Source organism: Scyliorhinus torazame, chromosome 7, assembly GCF_047496885.1.
Source record: "Scyliorhinus torazame isolate Kashiwa2021f chromosome 7, sScyTor2.1, whole genome shotgun sequence".
Taxonomy (NCBI): domain Eukaryota; kingdom Metazoa; phylum Chordata; class Chondrichthyes; order Carcharhiniformes; family Scyliorhinidae; genus Scyliorhinus; species Scyliorhinus torazame.
The window spans coordinates 38,155,806-38,174,919 of NC_092713.1; the positions used below are offsets into that span (position 1 = coordinate 38,155,806).

Below are 19,114 nucleotides of genomic sequence, written 5' to 3' on the forward strand. Positions count from 1 at the left end.
CCAACCAATCAGCACTCTGTTCTAATTAGATTGTTGTTCTCTTTACTGTTGGTTTATCCCGTGAGCTGTCCTGATGAGTGGAAGATGAAAAGCTTCAATAGCTTGTCTCTTTTTTTCAGCAATACTCAAGTTGTGTACAAACAAATTACTATTTACAAAGTACTCATGATTTCGAATTTCACCTAGTTTAACAAAACGAGATTGTCTGGACCGAGATCGTAACAAAATTAGGAACCTGTGCACGATTTGAATCCACAGATGGAAACAGGTGCTGATATTTGCTACACCTGAGGCTAACAGAATCTCACAGTGAATTTTACATACTTATTGAAAAGCATGATGGCTTTGTCAATTGCATGACTTTTCTGGAGATGGACAGTTTATCCCCAAGTGATTTGCAACAATTCATCAAGGATACGTTCACAGCATTAACAGAAATGCTGAAGTTAGAGTTAACAGATGGGGGCTAAAAATGTAGACATGATAGAGGTAATCGCACAACACCTGGGATTGGAAGAAGAATATTCGGCAGGATTCTCAGTTTCAAAAGCTAATTGTTCACGCAGGGGACTGAACCGGTGGACTTCTACGACAGCAAAATTGGCACCATTCCAGATAAATTTATCAATGGTTAATGAGCTAGCACCGGCACCAAGTGGAGCATGATCGATTCCAATGGAAAACGGTGTCCGATTCGCCGGAGTCGGGATTGACACTCAAGAGGCTGACAAGCTGCAGCTGCATATAAGCACTCTGCTCCCCACACACACTCATCCCAGCCAACAGGATAGCAGCAGGGAAAGACGCACTGCGGTTCACCGATGCTGAACTAGAGATGCTGCTGGATACAGTGGAGGAGAGGCGGGCAACCGTGTACCCCGGAGTGGGAAGGAGGTTGCCACCTGCCTTCGTACACCGGATGGGAGAAGCCATGAGTGCTGTGGGCAACAGAACCGACCGGCAGTGCTTCACAAAACTGCACAACATCTCAGGGCAGCCAGGGTGAGTAGACAGCAGTGCGCCCCTGATACTAACCCCCGACCCACACACCCGTAACCCCACCCTCCCAACCCGATAGGCAACCGGACCACCCTGCACCACCAGCCAGCACCCATACCAGCCACCATGACCGGGTGCCCTGGCCATAAAGGTCACCAGCTAACCACCGTATGTGCTCCATGCATCCGACTGTCCAACATAGCGCGTTTTCTGTCTCACAGCCCTCCCCACTCCACCACCGCCACCCCCATCATACCCCCCTCCACTCCCACCACCCCAACCCGTGATCCACTCATGCATCATGTCTTGCAAGATCTGCTGGCGATGAGGTGGGCCCTTCTGGTGCTCTCCACCACTGACCCCAACCACAATCTCAGGAGGAGAGCAGTGAGGAGGAGGAGGATATGCACAGCGACAGGAGCCCTCGACCCGCAGCCCGGGACACCCCAGAGCACCAGTCCAGGGAGGACACTGACATCCCGTCACAGCTGTGTCCAACACCCTCCACCATCCCAGAGACACTCACCTCGGTTGGGCATGTTAGCGAAGAGGCTCCTGGGACGCTATCTGGTGCGCACCACACATGTACAACAGATGGAGGTAGGAACCCCCGAGGGGGCGGAAGGTCGGAGGGCGGCCTGACCCCAGGCACTAGTTGCCATTCAGATGGGTTCTGGAAAGGGCGGTGCCATCTATAGTTGAGATGCAGTCATAGAGCCAGGGACGACATGAGGGGTTGTCGGCAACCATCCAGCACCTGCAGGTGCAGTTGGAGGAGTCCAGCCGACTGCAGGAGCACAAGGTGGTCCTGACCATGCATGCTGCCCTGGCCAACACTGCACGGGTGCCGTCCGCAGTTCAGGCCTTGGGGGCGTAGGATTCGGCCATGGATCAAGATGTCCAAAGCCTGGGGCATTGTGTGCAGGCATTGGCTGAGGCCCAGGACAGGGTTGCCCTGTCACAGGCAGCCATGTACGAGGGCCACCTGGACATTCCAGCGGTGCTTAGGAGCATTTCCCAGTCACAGCGGGCCATAGCTGAGGGCATCGGCGGCATTGCCCATGTGCTAGCCAATGTGGCACGACCCAGATGGGAGGTGGTCCACTCCCTATGCTCCATGGCCGCGAGTATCGAGACCCTGATCGGGGCGGGAGCAGATCTCCAGGACTGGCAGCGCCAGGTAGCAGGGGAGCCGCATGGGTTAGCTCTGCTTGCACCCCCATCTTATGGAGTATCCCGGGGCCATTGGGCACCCCGAGGGAGGTGGAGGTGATGAGGTCCCTGCTGGTGACTCACGCAGGAGAGCTGCTGGAAGACCACAGCACCTCGGACTTACCTCTCCTCCTATCCCTGGTGCATCTGATGGGCAGTGGGCAGATCAGGGTGGTACCATGCCACCTGGAACACCCAAGCAGCAGCCGGGCCCATCCAGGCCCAGTTGTCCCAGAAGACGACCGCCATAGGGGACCCAGGCCACAGGGTGGGAATTGCAGCAGGCCGCCTCCACTCCTGATGTAGCCCCTGGGGATCCACCTAGGCATGGCATTAGAATCCGTGAGGCCAGAAAGGTGATCACCAGTTAAGTTGACATGGGTGCAGCACATAGGATAGCGTTAGGTACTAGGGGAAAAACTGACTGGTCTGTAATTCCCAGGAATTGCTTATTCCCTTTCTTGTTGTAACATCAATGTCCTTCTCATGCTGAAGGTGTGTTCTGAGCATGAGCTCTTCTAATTAACACAGCATTCTGCCGCGCAAAGAGGTTTTGGATGCACCCCCATTCCATGCTTTGGCATCTAATCGACTCTGCCATCACCAGGCAGAGGATCAGGCAGGATGTGCTGTAACAAAACGCATGGACAGTGCTGACTGCTGCATTGACCATCGCCTTATAATATCAAAGCTAAAGTTTTGAATCCTTACAGTGCATCGGCCCATTGAGTCTGCACCAATCCTCCAAAAGAACACCCTGCCTAGCCCACTCCACCGTCCTGTCCCTGTAACCTCCACCTAACCTGCGCATCTTTGAACATTAAGGGGCAATTTAGCATGGCCAATTCACCTAACCTGCACATCTTTGAACTGTGGGAGGAAACCAGAGCACCCAGCGGAAACCCACCCGGACACGGGGAGAGAAAGTGCAAACTCCACACAGACACCCAAGGCCCAAGGTCCCAGGTGCTGTGAGGCAGTAGTGCTAATCATTGTGCCATTATGTCATTATCTACCCCAGATACCTTCAGGACATAAATGTCCAGAAGTGTCATGATGTCTCAAGGCAGCCCAGCCAGGAAAGAATCTCTCTCAGAGAAACCTGAGAGTTGCCTACGTACAGAGATAATGCATTGAGGATGATTGGCCAACTTTCAGGGATACAGTGTACGTGAATGTTCTCGAGGTCCTTGGTCTGACTTCCTGTAAGCATCTACTACATGAGAAACATCACCTCTGCAGTGGTTACCTCAGATCACCATTATCCAAGCACGATGTCAACCGAAACATCCGCAGGACTGTCCAGTGAAAGCTCAGAGAGATACAAGGCACTTGGATCAATCAGAAAGCAGACTAACTTCAGTCATATGCTGATCGCAAAGAGTTGCTACAATGTTCTGAAATCTGGCTACAGGCCCCAATCTACTGGTTCATCACCAATCTTCAGTACCGACGGGTCAACACTGTTCACAGAAAAAGCCTAAATTCTAGAAAACTGGATAGGACGCTTCAACCACATTTTCAATCCTGCATCCATCAATTAACAGGCTGCCAGAGGTTGCCATCAACTGCTCACTTGACGACCCTCCCACTGTTAGAAACCACAAACGCAATCAAACTCCTGCCTAATGGAAACCAAAGAGAAAATGCTGGAAAATCTCAGCAGGTTTGGCAGCATCTGTAGGGAGTGAAAAGAGCTAACATTTTGAGTCCAGATGACCCTTTCTCAAAGCCGGAAGTGCGGGGGGCCGTATCGGCAGTTGGAGCTGCGAGCTCCACGACGGCTGCCAGCAAGCCCCCTGCAGGGCTGTGAATCGGTGCCCTTTTGACGCCAGTTTTTCTGGCGAGAAAGACCACAGTTTTCACGACGTCGTGGAGGCATAGCCCCTGAAACGGAGAATCCAACCCCAGGTCTCCGTGGCTGTTCTTCATCCCGGAGCTGACTGCAATACTGGCAATGGCCACCACTCCCAGTGGCACTGCCCTGTTGAACCTGGTCAACCTGATGCTGACCAGGTAAGTGTCTGATTGACATTTAAATTGCCTTGGGATGCCAAGGAATGAATCTGCAGCCTATTGTCGCGACCGTTAAATCCAGCCGTATGTCTCTGTTAGGTGGATAGCTGGTTCGTGACGCAGAGCGAGGCCAACAGCGTGAGTTCAATTCCCTTACCGACTGAGGTTATTCATGATACCCCGCCTTCTCAACCTTGCCCCGTGCCTGAGGTGTGGTAATCCTCAGGTTAATTCACCACTAGTCAGCTCTCCCCCACCCCTCTCAAAGGGGAAAGCAGCCTATGGTCATCTGGGACTATGGTGACTTAACCCATATTCTGTATCACGAATTCAAGCATGGCTCAGCCAGGGGGAATATTTTTAAAAATCCAAACCCTAATATTGACCACCCCTTCTATATTGTTGCGCATGTTTAAAAGTAGACCGCTTTGTAATACATCCTCCCTGTCCAAAACAAAATTAGCTCCTGAGAACTACAGTAAGCTAAAATAATGTGGCTCTTTCTTTTTACAAGCGTTCCACTGACCTGTTCGGAAATAATAGGGAGCTCAATGCAAAATGTGGCACACCACCAATAGTTATTGGAGGACACGTTTACTCCTGAACTTCACTTCCAGAGAGTGGTTCAGTTATTTCCAACTGCCTGAATAACAGAGCACTTTCAGTTTATCACTTTAAACAAGAATTCATGTAATAACCATGCACTTCTGCCATGCTCTCCTCCTCCTCAAAAGCATCCAAAGTGCCAACCGGCAAGAGTTCCTAACAAACAGCAATGTCAATTATAAGCAGAAGCATTAAAAAAAAAACAAGCTTGTGAGAAAAACAGGAAGAAGGATTTTTGAGCAGCAGTAATTGCCACTTAGTCTTCTCACTGAAATCCGCCTTTGGGCCATTGGCGAGATTCCAGGGTTCAAAATTGTCAACCGTGTCCCAGTAAAACAAGGCAAATAAAATCAAATACGCATCAAATAGCATCAAAGAATGTGTACAGCACCGAAGGAAGCCATTCAGCCTACTGTGTCTCTGCAAGAGCAATTCGCCGAGTGCCAGTCCCCCACCTTTTCCGCCAGATCCTATCCACTCACCGCTTAAAAAATCTTTTCTTCCTGTCGCCATTACTTCTTTTGTCAATCACCTCAAATCTGTGCGATCTGATTCACGATCATTGCACCAATGGGAACAGTTCTTCCCTATCTGCTCTGTCTAGTCACCTCATGATTTGAATAGCTCTATCAAATCTTAACCTCAACTGTCTCTTCTCCAAGGAGAACAGCCCCATCTTTTCCAATCTATCCACATAGCTGATGTTCCTCACCCTTGGAACCATTCTTCAAATCTCTTCTGCCACTCTCTCCAAAGCTTTCACATTCTCAAATGTTGTGCCCAGAACTGGTCACAATATTCCAGTTGAGGGCAAACTGGTGTTTTGTTAAACATAATCCCTCTATCACTGCCACCTCAGCTTCTGTATTGTTAAAGAAGGCCCTACCACAGTGTACTTCTACCTGATGGTTATGGGCCGAACATTAACACTGCTGTGGAGGTAGGACTGGAGGTTGACTAGGCCGCAATTTCTCACAGTGGTTGGTATAGTGGTTTCTCAGCATGGCATTCCAGAGGCCCATTTTTGGTCTAGTTAGGCAATTGAAGGGCCTGTTCAGGCCAATGTTTAGGGTTGGCTGGAATTTTCCAGTCAGACAGAGGGCTCCACACAGTAACTGAAGCCTGGCTGATGTATGGAACTTTCGCCACACAGTGGTGGGAGGGAGGAGGGTGGGAGTTCAGTGTTCTAGCATCATTTAAATGACCCCCTCCCCCCCCAATTCCTCTCACAGTTGATGTATCGAAATGTCCGAAGTTGAGGCCGCAAGCTGTCCTGTGGAGGGATTCTCTCTCCAAAATAATGGCCTCGAAAGTTCTTTCTGCAATCCACATTTTGAAAAATGCTCCAGCTTTAAACAAGAGCATCTCCATCATTTGATGCCCCCTCTTTTACACATCTCTGCCTGTGGAGCTGCCTATATGTGAATACTGGAGGGCCCCTATTAGCTCTCCTGTCATGGGAGCCCACTCACTGCCCTTAATTGGCAGGGTTCTTGGAGTTGGCCTCAAAACGTTCCTCAAAAATGTCCCTCCGTGTCCTGACGCAGCATGTGTGGGTCTCCACCCTGCAATTCCTCCCAGAGTTAGGTGGGGACCCACAATCCTTCATTCAACCTTCTATGTCTCATCAAAGCTTTTGAATAATTGGTCCTACAGGTGTTCTGGCAAACATTTTCAGTAACTTTAGAATAGAAAGGTCCAATATGTAAAGGGACAGATTTGTTGCAAAACCAGGAAAAATAACATTTTGAATTCCAACTTCATAAATTTATTGTCATCAGCAGACAATAACATATGGATATGGAAGGCCATTAAGCCCATACCATCCAGCCAGATTGACTCTAAAAGCCCTTTACTTCCCAAAGCATTCAATTGGTTAGAGTTATAAAATGATACAGCAGTGAACATGGGCTAGTCAGCCCATCTCGACTGTGCTGGCCCTTTGGGAGAGCTATCCAATTGACATCACTCCACTGACTGCTCTTTCCTCACAGCTCTGTCACCTTTAATCCTGTTCATGTATTTACCCAATTCCACTTTGAAAGTTACTATTGAATATGCTTCCACTGGACTATAGAACACAACAACTTGCTGTGTAAAAAAAAAAAAAGACCTTCGTGTGTGGTGTTCTTTGCTTTCTGGATAAGGATGGCTTTGATTTGTAGTGTTCAACAAAGAACATCAAGCTGTGTTGATTAGCAAAGCTAATTTATCAACACTACTTATAACTAGATTTGAACGTCTTACTAAGATACAAAGTTTGCTAAATAAACCAAACTATAATTCTATCCACAGATCTCATGAACACACGACTACTCTCTATCCCGCCCAATCACCTTCTCCCAGAATCAAGGGTGTCATGTGATCTACGTGAATGCTCTTGATCACCATCTGGTAGTTAGGTGCATTTACATAAAATTGTTAACCCTTCATTTACCATACAATATCCATATTGTCACAATGTGGTCTTTTGCTTTTGTTTTGACAATTCTTAAATCATTCTTTGGCTATTTATTATCAGACTATTTATCTGACATCCAGCACTCGATGAGCAGATATTTCCTCCAATTAATTATTGGAAGACTGAAGGCATTTTTTCCCCTTCCACTCCAAACTCCATTCCCTGGTGGGCGATTCTCTACATCATTCCACCTCTCTATCTCGCATCCCTTTTTTAAGACACTCCTTAAAACCTATCTCTTTGATCGAGCTGTTGATCATCTAACCTGTTTTGTGGCTCGGTGTTATAATGTGCTTTATAACGCTCCTGTGAAGCGCCTTGGGACACGTCATTGTGTTAAGGTGCCATATAAATATAAGTTGTTGTTACATTTTAACCAAAAGTTTATTCTGCCTCACAGCGCCAGGGACCAGGGTTCATTTCCGGCCTCAGGTGACTATCTGTGTGGAGTTTGCACTTTCTCCCCGTGACTGCGTGGGTTTCCTCCGGGTGCTCCAGTTTCCTCCCGCAGTCCAAAGTTGTGCAGGTTAGGTAGATTGGCCATGCTAAATTGCCCCTTAGTGTCCAAAAGGTTAGGTCAGGTTACGGGGATAGGGTGGAGGTGCGGGCTTAAGTAGGGTGCTCTTTCTATGGGCCGGTGCGGGCTCGATGGGCCAAATGGCATCCTTCTGCACTGTACAGATTCTATGGTTCTATTATTCAACGATGGTGAATGGGGCTTTTCACAGTAACTTCATACTTGTGACAAATAAGAGCTTATTATTATTATTATTGGCTCTGCATCTCTCATGCCACCTCTGCCATGACTGGACTGGAATGTTCCACAATTCCCTTACCTCGGCCTTCGTGATCACCATTCCAAAAATAATCACTGTCCCCCAGATCTGTGAACCCTATCTTGCTCCATGACTTCACAAACCTGGGACACCCATGAGCCTTTTGTTACACAAATTGATTGGGTATGGAAAGATTAAAAACCAAGCAAAATCCACAACAGAAAAACAATACCGCTGGTGTTGGCTGCGATTGTAGAGGGCAAACTGTCTATTAACGAGAAACAGCCCCAGGCAGTCTCTCTTGATACTCCTCTGCTTGCAGTACCGCAAAACTGATAAATGAATAAAACTCTCCCTTACAGTTGCTATGTTCACAGTGACTGCTCCAATGACTTAATACCAAGATTCTAGAGCATGACAATGCACCTCGTATACCTTTCAAAAGTGCAGCAGTAATCATTCTGAAAGAACAGACTCCAATGGTTAAATAAAATTTACCTGCAATACAGAGGCACCACAACTCAGAAATTGTAGTCCTGCTTCAGCTGAATCAATCCCTCCAGCAGCTAGAACTGGAAACCCTGGTAAAGCCTGTCCGATGGAAGATACGGCACGTAAAGCTATTGGCCTGATTGCATTCCCTGGAAAGAAAGATCGCTCATTAGCACGAATCTCATGGTATAGTAATAGAAATAATTACCAACATTTACAGTGTTTGCATTAGGATGATCTGCAATGTATTATTTTTTTATTAAACTTAATGGCGGCACAGTAGCACAGTGGTTAGCACTGTTGCTTCACAGCGCCAGAGACCCGGGTCACTGGGTCACCCGATTGCCAGCTTGTGTCACTGTCTGTGCAGAGTCTGCACATTCTCCCCATGTCTGCGTGGCTTTCCTCCAGGTGCTCCAGTTTCTTCCCACAAGTCCCGAAAGACGTGCTTGGTCGGTGAACTGGACATTTTGAATTCTCCCTCAGTGTACCTAAATAGGCGCCGCAGTGTGGCGACCAGGAGATTTTCACAGTAACTTCATTGCAGTGTTAATGTAAGCCTACTTGTGACACTAATAAAGAATATTATTATCTTTTGCACTGCATGCACGAAGAACATTTGTGTGGATTAATGTGGAAAAAGCTGAAATCAAAGTACATCTTTCTCCCAAAACATTATTTGAGTTACAAATGTATTGAATCTTTTATGTGCCCTTGCAGCATACCTTGAGGCCAACAGTATTATTTAAAAAATTTGCGAACAAAAATAATGTTCAGAGAAATATTTCTATCTTGCCTTCCAAAAAGTATGCCATAATTCAAATGAACATTTGAATGCAGTGTGATATTGCAGGAATTCTGCTTCTTGCTAATGCACATAAATTATGCTATGTGGCTTCATATGTCACAGCATGCGATGTTGCCAATTTAATTTATACATCCACACTGACCTCACATGGAACTGACAAGCAGCAAAATCCCATAACAATGCATTTCCAGTTATTTTGGGTGGCCGCAATTAACATATCTGTTTTTCCGGAATTAATTAAAGAAGTTAAATTGCTGATACTGCAGGAAGAGAAGTTATCGATTTTAAGCAATGTATTCCCATACGGAGAAAGGTTATCGGAAATGGCAGCCATTTTATTTTTTTAAGAATACCTCTTCTCTTCGCAGATATTCAGGTGTCCATTTCATAGGGGAAGGCCCAAATCATTCCTACTTGATCCATACTGCATTGATTTTGCAAAAATTTTCATGATCAATTAATTTTAATAGTGTAAGAATGGGGCGACACAGTGGTTAGCAGTGCTGCTTCACAACGCCAGGGACCCGGGTTTAATTCTGACCTTGAGTGACTGGCTGTGTGGAGTTTGCACACTCTCCCTGTGTCTGCGCGAGTTTCCTCCGGGTGCTCCGGTTTCCTCCCACAGTCCAAAGATGTGCAGGTTAGGTGGATTGGCCATGCTAAATTGCCCCTTAATGTCCAAAGGTTAGGTGGGGTTACGGGATAGGGCAGGAGAGTGGGCTTAGGTAGGATGCTCTTTCAGAGGGTCAGTGCAGACTGAATGGGCTGAATGGCCTCCTTCTGCACTGCAGGTGTTCTATGATTCGATGATTTTAAGTGAGCTTCAGGCAAAGAACACATCTGTAATTTGAAGCTTGCTCTTTATTGTTGGGAATTCATGTTCTGTGACAGAATTTAAAGTCCTGTGGGAGCTTTAAGGGCATTTTTTAAAATTAGATTTTGGGGAGAAAGTTATAGTCTCGATTTTGCAGGTGTTTCCACCTTGGTGGTGTTTGGAAAGGTGATTGGAAGGGTTTATTGATAAACAGGGCAACCAGGAACAGGATTAGTTTCTGCCCCTTCTGAAATACATAATAAATACATAATAAAAGGGTTAGAGAGACACAGGCCAGGATTTTCTGGCACTGTCATGAGGGGACCAGCCTGTGGGAGATATGGCTGCCCAGCCAAAGGTTAATCGATTTTCAGCTGGATTGGATGATCCCAGGGGAAATCCTGCTTTCTGCTGCCGCCCCATGCCAGGTAGCAGTTTGTCATCATCTTCATTCAAGTGTCAGCTTTGGTTCAGTGGTAACATTCTTCTTTCTGCATTCAAAGGTTGAGGTTTCAAGCCCCACACCACAGATTTACCCACACAAACTAGATTGACACTTCAGTGAGCAATTGCAGAATTGCTACAGTGTTGGGAGGTGTTGTCATTTGGTTGATATGTTAAACTGTGATGTCCCTCTAGCCCTTTTGTGAATGTTAATATTCATGAAATTGAATGTCCTACCCCCTTGGCGAGTTTGGTGGCGGGGATGGGGGGGGGCGGCAGGAGGGTGACACGTGGGGTCTGCACTGCCTTTCCACTGTTCCCTCAGTTAAGTATCGGGTGGGATTGCCCATGGATCACCTTCCCACCCTGATGCCATTTGAGCCCTTTAGTGGGCATTATCTTGCCACTGCTGATATTCACCCAGTGGCAGGTAGGGTATTCGCCATCCGGGAAGCTTGAAAAGCAAACCCTGTCAAGTTGCATGTGGGATTCCAGTGGGTGCTCCCTTGTTCAATGTCACTCGGTGCCTGATCGATGGATGCAGCATCCCAAATGGTGAGGGAAGGGGGAGGGGAGAATGCTGAGGGCCACCTTCTGCCCTAACTGCTGACCCTACCCTTCCCCCTCAACCCAATGATCTCCCTCTCACCATCATTCACCTGTGGCCTGCGTCCTTTGGCAATGCTGGGCCTCGGTAGGTGGCGCTACTGAGCAATGGAGAGCTGCTGGCCTCTGATTAACCAGCAGCTCTCATTGTCTGGAACTTCTACCGTGATCGTTAATCCCGGGGAAGACCCATCCCTGCCCAATTTTGCACTTAATACTGTGAGCCTTTCTGAAAAAAGGTGATGTGGGGATCTTACAGGCTCTCTAGCCAGCAGAGAAGACCCCCATTGCCTCACGTAAATTCCACCCTGGGTGTGCGGACCAATATTTATCCCTTAGCTCGCTCACTAATCTGATCATTTGTTTGATTTCCAACTATGGGATTTTTCGCAACATCAATGCATCCGTGTGATCGGAAAGATTCCTTCAATTGGATAGAGGTGGCTTCTGCTTGCACATCACACCCACACTGGACTTAAAGTCAATACTTGGTTATTTACTGCACCACATCTTGATATTTGAAACATTTTGCAGGGAAACAACCCCACACAACGTCACTTACAGGACGAGGACACCCTAACCTGAGATTTCTTTCTATGGAAAAGAAGCTTTTGAAATGTTGGAACACTGGGCAAGAGAGTATACAGGAGATGAGGAAGTAGCACATCCCCCACCTCACTTTGCACCAACATAGGCTGCACCTCTCATTTTATTCTCTCATCTACTGTCAGTTTCCTCCGGGTACTCCAGTTTCCTCCCACAAGCCCCAAAACACGTGCTAAAACCTTTCTTTTCTTTTTAAATTGAGCGTACCCAATTCATTTTTCCCAATTAAGGGGCAATTTAGCGTGGCCAATCCACCTACCCTGCACATCTTTGGGATGTGGGGGCGAAACCCACGCAAACACGGGAAGAATGTGCAAACTCCAAACAGACAGTGACCCAGAGCCGGGATCGAACCTGGGACCTCAGCGCCGTGAGGCAGCAGTGCTAACCACTGCACCACCGTGCTGCCCTCTAAAACCTTTCATAGCATGTGGCTCTTTCAAGTAAAAGGGTGTGATTTACCAGCCATGTCGTACCGGAATCGGGACGGGACGCAGCTGGTAAATCCTGCGAGAGGCCTCTTCTGGTATTCCTGACAGTCGTTACGCCCCGCGAGATCTAACGCGATCTTGCAAAACGTTGTGATCTGAATCCCGCCCACAATGGACAGAATCCAGACTTGCATAGTTGAGTGAGCCTAACTGCTCTTTTAACTAGGCCTAGCCAGACCTAACCAGCCTCCGGGATCTATTGGACTCGCCGAGGAGACCCTAGCCAGGCGCTATTTAGCACTGGCCTCCACAAACAGGCAATAGGCGGAACGAGACGAGGAGGTACCCTGGGCGATTGGAAATGTAGCCATGTAAAATGGCTGCGTTCCGATTAATCTGGCCAAAACCCAGTTTAAAATGGCTAACCCGAAAGACTGCTGGGTAAAGCAGCCAAGAAGACACAGGCAGGCAGCTGCAGACAGGTTTGCATATTCAGCTCTGGGAACGTAGCCCAGATCGATACTCAGGGCTATCAACAGCCCTTCAACCCAGGTATCCGCAGTTTCATTCAGGACTGTTTACACCTAATCTACTCAGACATCCACAGTTAAATCGGCTATCCCCGGGAACAATTGCAACATATTAGCACTTGAATACCGGGCCAGACCTGTCGGCGCCTGCAGTGGCCGAAACAAAGACAGGTGAGCGACCACCCCCCCGATCGAGGAATCGCCTCACCATTGGACACATCGACCCCAGAGACTGGGGTCAGAATCCAATCACTTGGGACTCAGGGTCAAGGGCCGCCCCGGGAGGAGGGAAGCCCCTGGGCCCTATAAAAGAAAAGGTCCAAGTTCAGATCTCTCTCTCTCATCTTCGCCTGCTCGAGACCTTCGGAAGACCAGCCACCGGTAGCAGTAAGTTTGAATCCAACGATCGCTATCCGGTAGAGACACCTAGCCACCGACCTGTAGCAGCCTTTTGAATCCCGCGGGCCAGATTTGATTGGACAAGCCATTCGTTTCCCTGACCTGGTGGGCTCTTCCTAAGTTAAGTATTGGCCAGTAGTGATAGGTTTATTGTATAGAAAGTAGTATTAGGGGATTAATATTGCTTGTTGTATATAATAAATGACCGTTGTTTTAATCCTTACTAAACGGTGTGCTGTGTTATTAATCATAACCTGAACTTGAACCACGTGGCAGTATCATAAAGATACCTGGCGACTCATGAGCAAAGGTGACCTAAACAGAGCAAATAGAATAAAGCTAGAAAGAGCAACATAATTGGCGACATCCTGACGGGACCCGACATAGAAGTGGAAAACCACTCCGGGAGAACCCCAACATTTTGAATTAGAATCCAATCGGAAACAAAAAAAAACACAAGTGTTCAAGCGGTTCTGGTTAATAATTCACAATTCGGAAGTGTGTATATGCATGCGTAACTAACAGGGTTATAAGGCAAAACTGATAGACTTTTTGTTGCGTCAAAACTATCGGCAGTTGGTATTTCGGAAATTAGCGCAAGCCGTACCCGTATCTACACCACCTTAGCCCCCTGTTCCAAATTCGAACGTACCGAGCAGATAAGAGAGAGCCATGCAGGCAATGCAAGCGATGCAGTGCCTCATGAACCCCGAAGATTTTGCTGTCGCACCAGTCAGCAGCATAGGAGCGGGACAGTGTCCCGTTTGGGAGGTGGAAATCCGCAAATTTCTGCAGGGCAAAGGATGGCCCGTGTGGAAGGATTTCTGCAGTAACGACGACTCAGGTCCTGGAAGTATAGGGCATACTTGGTGGGAGAACCTGAGTCAGATTCACAGGAAAAGTTTAGTAAAAGCGCGCAAGCCGATGGCAATTGTGTCCTGTCTGGCACAATTACGAGGCACAGAGGAGGTCGTCAGGACGCTCCGCAAGGAAATAGAAGGCATACATCGGATAAGTAAAACCGATATATGTGAGATTGAGAAAGAGAACCAGGAATTGAAGGGGAAATTAGCAGCAAAGGACCAAGAGGTGGCTGACGCCAAACAGGGTCACCAATCTTGTCTGGCGCACTTGAGTAGTTTCCAGTCGCAATATGAGAAGGCTTATCAGGACCTGCAGCGTGCAGTCCTGGTAAAGAAAGAAACCGAAACCCAGTTAGAGAAGCTCCAGAAACAATGCAGTGATCTCAAGGCAGCCTTGCGAGCGCTCCACGCCACAACAACGGAACAAAGGCAGAGTACTTTGGACCATGCAAAGTGCCGAAAGCAGATTGCAGACTTGAAAGCACTGCTTTCTGTCCAAAAGGGATTTCAAGAAACCTTTGGGGAAAGTTTAGAACAGGAAGACGGCCCTGATTGGGAGGAATTGCAGAGGAAACCCACGCAGACATGGCAAGAACATGCAGACTCCGCATAGACAGTGACCCAAGCGGGAATCGAACCTGGGACCCTGGCGCTGTGAAGCAACAGTGCTACCCACTATGCTATCTAGGTGCCAGCCTTCCAGTGTGCCCAGGTTGCACTGCCAGCCTGGCAGGGGCACTACCAGGGTTAAAGGCTGGCAGTGCCAAGGTGCCCAGATGGCATTCTGCCTGTGCTGGGGGATCAGGCTTGGGGTTGCCCTCCCCTGCCTGTATGGAGGGTTTCACGGAACCCGCAATAGGTGAGTTTGGGGCATTGGACTGGTCTGGGGTTCACATCGTGGGGGGGGGGTCAAAAGATTCGCCGCCATTTATAAAAGACACCCCAATCTCTTCTTGCACTGACGAGGGGAGCCCCCCAAGTCCGCCGAGGCCCAAAACAAGCGACGGGAACGGCCCACTAAACCCATCCAAAACTACTCTTTTTTTATTAAATCGTTAAATCGCGCCCATCGAGGGTAAGTGGTACACCTGACAATGCTAATACTCAAAAGTACACAACATCGCTTGCCCGCTTCCTTTTGGGCATGTGTTTAGATACACCCATCATATGAGATTGAGCTACGGGTGCTGACTAAAATATACTGCACCTGGTTGAAATATGGTGTTGTGATCCATGGCAGAAAGTGGTGACAGAGGCAGGAGAAGGAATGCATTTCCTGAAGAACCACCTTGCCTTCTGCCTCAGTTTTTGAACCTGCTGATCACAGGGCCAGCTTTTAGAAGAAGCATTGACGGTTCATGCCTTCTCTCAACAATCTTGAATTCTATAAACTTCAAAGGAGCAGATATAAAGTGGAGGCGGAAAAGAAACCAAAACGGCATTGTTGCCTTAGGGAATCAAAAATGCTGACATATGGGGTAAATGCCTCTTTTAATGAAAAACTGTGAATGACTCTTTTCCTCCAAAATTAATAACCCACTAAAAAAATTGTTCCCAAGATCTTCGAAATGTGCAACTTCTGAGCATGTGGGGAATCTGATTTCATTAAAACTTGACGACATCTGCCGCAAGGTTATTTTACTGGCACCCAAGGTATTTAAACATTTCCTCAAATTACTTTTTGTTTCTACTCACGTTCGGAGATTACTAATGTCAGCTCAATTAGTGGGGGGGAGAAAAGGGAAAGCAAAATGGAGGAAGCCTTCGCCTCCTTAATCATGTGGTTTGAAAACCATGATCACACAAAATAATTCATAACTGTGACAAAATTAAAAATAGATCACTGTTTAATACCTGTTGGCTGATTCCGAGTATATTATGTATTAATTTTTTTTAAAAATCACATTCAGATGCAATTTCCTTATACGGGCAAAACGCTGAGGTAAATGGGTCAATTCTTCAACCTCATGATCCCACAGGAATCCCAGTGAAAAAGAGAGCATTGGAGCACAACATTAGGTTTGCTGTCAACACTTAAAAAGAATAAACTCAAGGAAGGGTTTTCATTTCGTTCTTTCAGGTACAACGGGGCCTAGAACTTTGCGGCAGAATCTTTAGGTCCCGCCAACAGCGGGTTGTGTGGCAGGCAGAACGCAAGGCCAAAAATCAGTCTGCTAACGTCGGGATGAACTGTTGGGATTCTCCCCTCAGGACTTGAAAGGCAGGTCGAGCTTCCTTGCAGATGGTGCCAGGGACCTCTTTTGCGCGCATTAGCATGCCATTTGCAAGCTCATTTAAAAGGCCGCCTCGCGGAATTATGCACCCCCGCCAAATTAAGTTCCCTGTCAGCAGGAAATCAGAACATTCAAATCTGCGGCTGTGTAAGTAGCGTGCACCCGGCGAGCTTCACCTCTTCCACGACTTTGAGGTCAGTAAACGCTGCTTTGCCTTCTTGGGAGCATTCCTAACTTCACTCATATTGGGTGACAGCAGCATAAGCTGCACAAACACTGCGGGGTAAGGGTGGTGGGGAATGTGGTGAGTAGGCCAAAAGGGCAGAGTGCATGTTGGGAGGCAGGCTAAGGGGTGAATGGAGGGAGACTGTCTGAGTACTCAGACATTCGATCTTTTGAGGTAATGACGGGAAAGTTGGACTTCCTGCCCACACCACCATGAGATTGCCATGCTCCATATAGATGCGCAAGATCCCATGTGTTCAGCTATCGCTTTCCAAGCAGAAATCAATCGTACTTCTCCGCCCGCCCTTAGATTTCAGAGTGGAAGATTCTACCCATGGCATGGGGAGAAATGGGGGTGGGGGGGCACCTGATTGTGAGGCCTGAGTTGCCCTGATATTGAGCTCATGGTCTGATTCCCATCGAGCCGCCATAGAAATCTCCAGGCCAAACGGGAAAATAGGAAATAGGGTGACTATAGGGTGAATAGAGGGGAAGGCATCACAGGGTGTGGGGGGGGGGGGGGGGGGGAAGAGTTGTGGGTAGTGATGGCTATGGGAGGAGATGAAAGAGCAGTGGCAGTCAGAATGTGAGGTGGGGAGTGAGGGGAGCAAGGGAGGAAGGAAAGAGGAGAGCGACAGCGATCAGAAGAAAGGGTCGCGGGAAGCAGCTGACAGTCTCTTCTGGCTCTGGTATTAAAATAAGTTTAATTTAAAAATGTAGTTGTGGCCTAGTCGATCTTGCGATCGGGGCCGCGAACAAGCATTAGATCTTTTTTTTTGCACCAGCAAAGGTCAAAACCACCTGTTTCAGGCATGGGCGCTGCACATACATTTTTTGGTCGCTACCAATATGGGCTGGTGATGAACGTGGGCTTCCGGCCTGCTTCCTGGCTTTGGAACACTGTTTAAAGCCCGCGAAACAGGCACTGCAAGGTCAAATTTCTATGCTTTATATGCTCAAATGGATTCTGCTACCACTGCCGGGAGTACAAGACGTTGAAAAATGCTCCTTTTAGAGGCCAAAACATTGCCTTGACAACAGGCTTTGAGGGTAAAATCTCCATTCTTAGAAATGCTATTTTCAGAATACAAAGAGTAAAATTAATTTTAGGCTTGCTGTCGTTCTGCTTGATATGGTCTGGATGACAAATATGATTCAGGGCTCAACAAAGAATTCATTAAATGCCAAGCAACACAAACGCTGAGGTGACTTGAGTTCATCAATGCCAATGATTACCTTGTGTTCTCAAGAGCAGTAATAGGTTCTCAGTCTGGTAACTGAGTAATGGTTCATTTGGAAACAATCTTTTCATATAAGCACAAATAGCTTGAAACCACTGTTCACAATGTTCAATCTCTCAGCTTGCTAACATCAGTTTGCAAAATCATTAATTCAAAATAATTAAGCAGCCGCATCTGAATTGTTTAAATTAATCTGTGCTTCTCCCGTCTCTGTAAGAGTGCGACTGGATTTTCCGAACTAATATCAGTAGATGTTTCATGGGCCTGAGTTTTCAGGGTGGTGAGCACTTGGTGCCTGCCATCCTGAGACTCAACTGCCCACTGCCATTTTATGCGCAGTTGAGCATTGATTGGCAGCACGTGGGACTCTGCCTGCCTTTGAACGGAATCAGATGAGCCAACAGCTCTCCGCCTTTCCAGGCACAGCGCTTCAGTGGCCAGAAGAGCTCCTCTGGTGCTATGCCTAAGCCCAAGTCCCAGGACTGCACTTCAGGTAGGTACCAAGGATCCCCGGGGTGGAAGGTTGTGAATGCCCTGGCAGTTTTTGAGGGGGCGATCTTGGTATCCGGGGAGGGGGTGGGGGTGGTGGGAAGGTCGCGGAAGGGCTGGAGTTCCCACGCTCCAGAGGGATGAGCAAGCTGAATCTAAATCATGGGCGGCACGGTGGCACAGCGGTTAGCATCGCTGCCTCACAGCCCCAGGGACCCGGGTTCAATTCTGGCATCGGGTGAGTGTCTGTGTGGAGTTTGCACTTTCTCCCAGTGTGTGCGTGGGTTTCCTCCCATAGTCCAAAGATGTGCAGGTTAGGTGGATTGGCCGTACTAAATTGCCCCTTAATGTCCAAAAGCTTAGGTGGTGTTACAGGATTACGGGGATAGGGTGGAGGTATGGGCTTAAGTCGGGTGCTCTTTCCAAGAGCCGGTACAAATTCGATGGGCCTAATGGCCACCTTCGGCACTGAAACGTCTATGATTCTATGAAGGTGCCCCCGATCGGCTGCGCGCCCAACCCGGACCACTCGCCCAAAGCTAGCCCCTATAAGGCCCCCCCTGCCCTCCGATCAGCCCGCCCTCGACCATGGCGGCCACAGACTGAGTCCGCAGCTGCCACGCTAGTACCTCCATCGGCAGGACCATGTTTAGATCCACGCGGTTGGGGGCGGAAAATGGCGGGGCAGGCCTCCAGCAATGGCCGCAGATAGGCGATGCAGAGTACGCCGCTTTTTGGGGCCCAAAGAATCGGGGAACCGCCGTCGGCCCGATTCCATACGGGAAACTGGATTCTCCGCCCCGGCGCCGGCTGCGATTTTGGCGTCAGGGTGCAGAGAATCCAGCCCAGGTCACCACTTTGA

At 48.1% G+C, this 19,114-nt stretch overlaps 1 protein-coding gene across 2 annotated transcripts in view; it reads right to left on the reverse strand.

Annotated features, from left to right (window-relative positions):
- LOC140426151 (dihydropyrimidine dehydrogenase [NADP(+)]-like) overlaps positions 1-19,114 on the reverse strand; it is a 1,098,238-nt gene that overhangs the window by 169,907 nt on the left and 909,217 nt on the right. For both annotated transcript variants that reach the window (XM_072510567.1, XM_072510568.1), the window contains one exon: positions 8,569-8,711. In XM_072510567.1, coding sequence (XP_072366668.1) covers positions 8,569-8,711 — 143 coding nt within the window. The remainder of the gene's footprint in view (positions 1-8,568; positions 8,712-19,114) is intronic.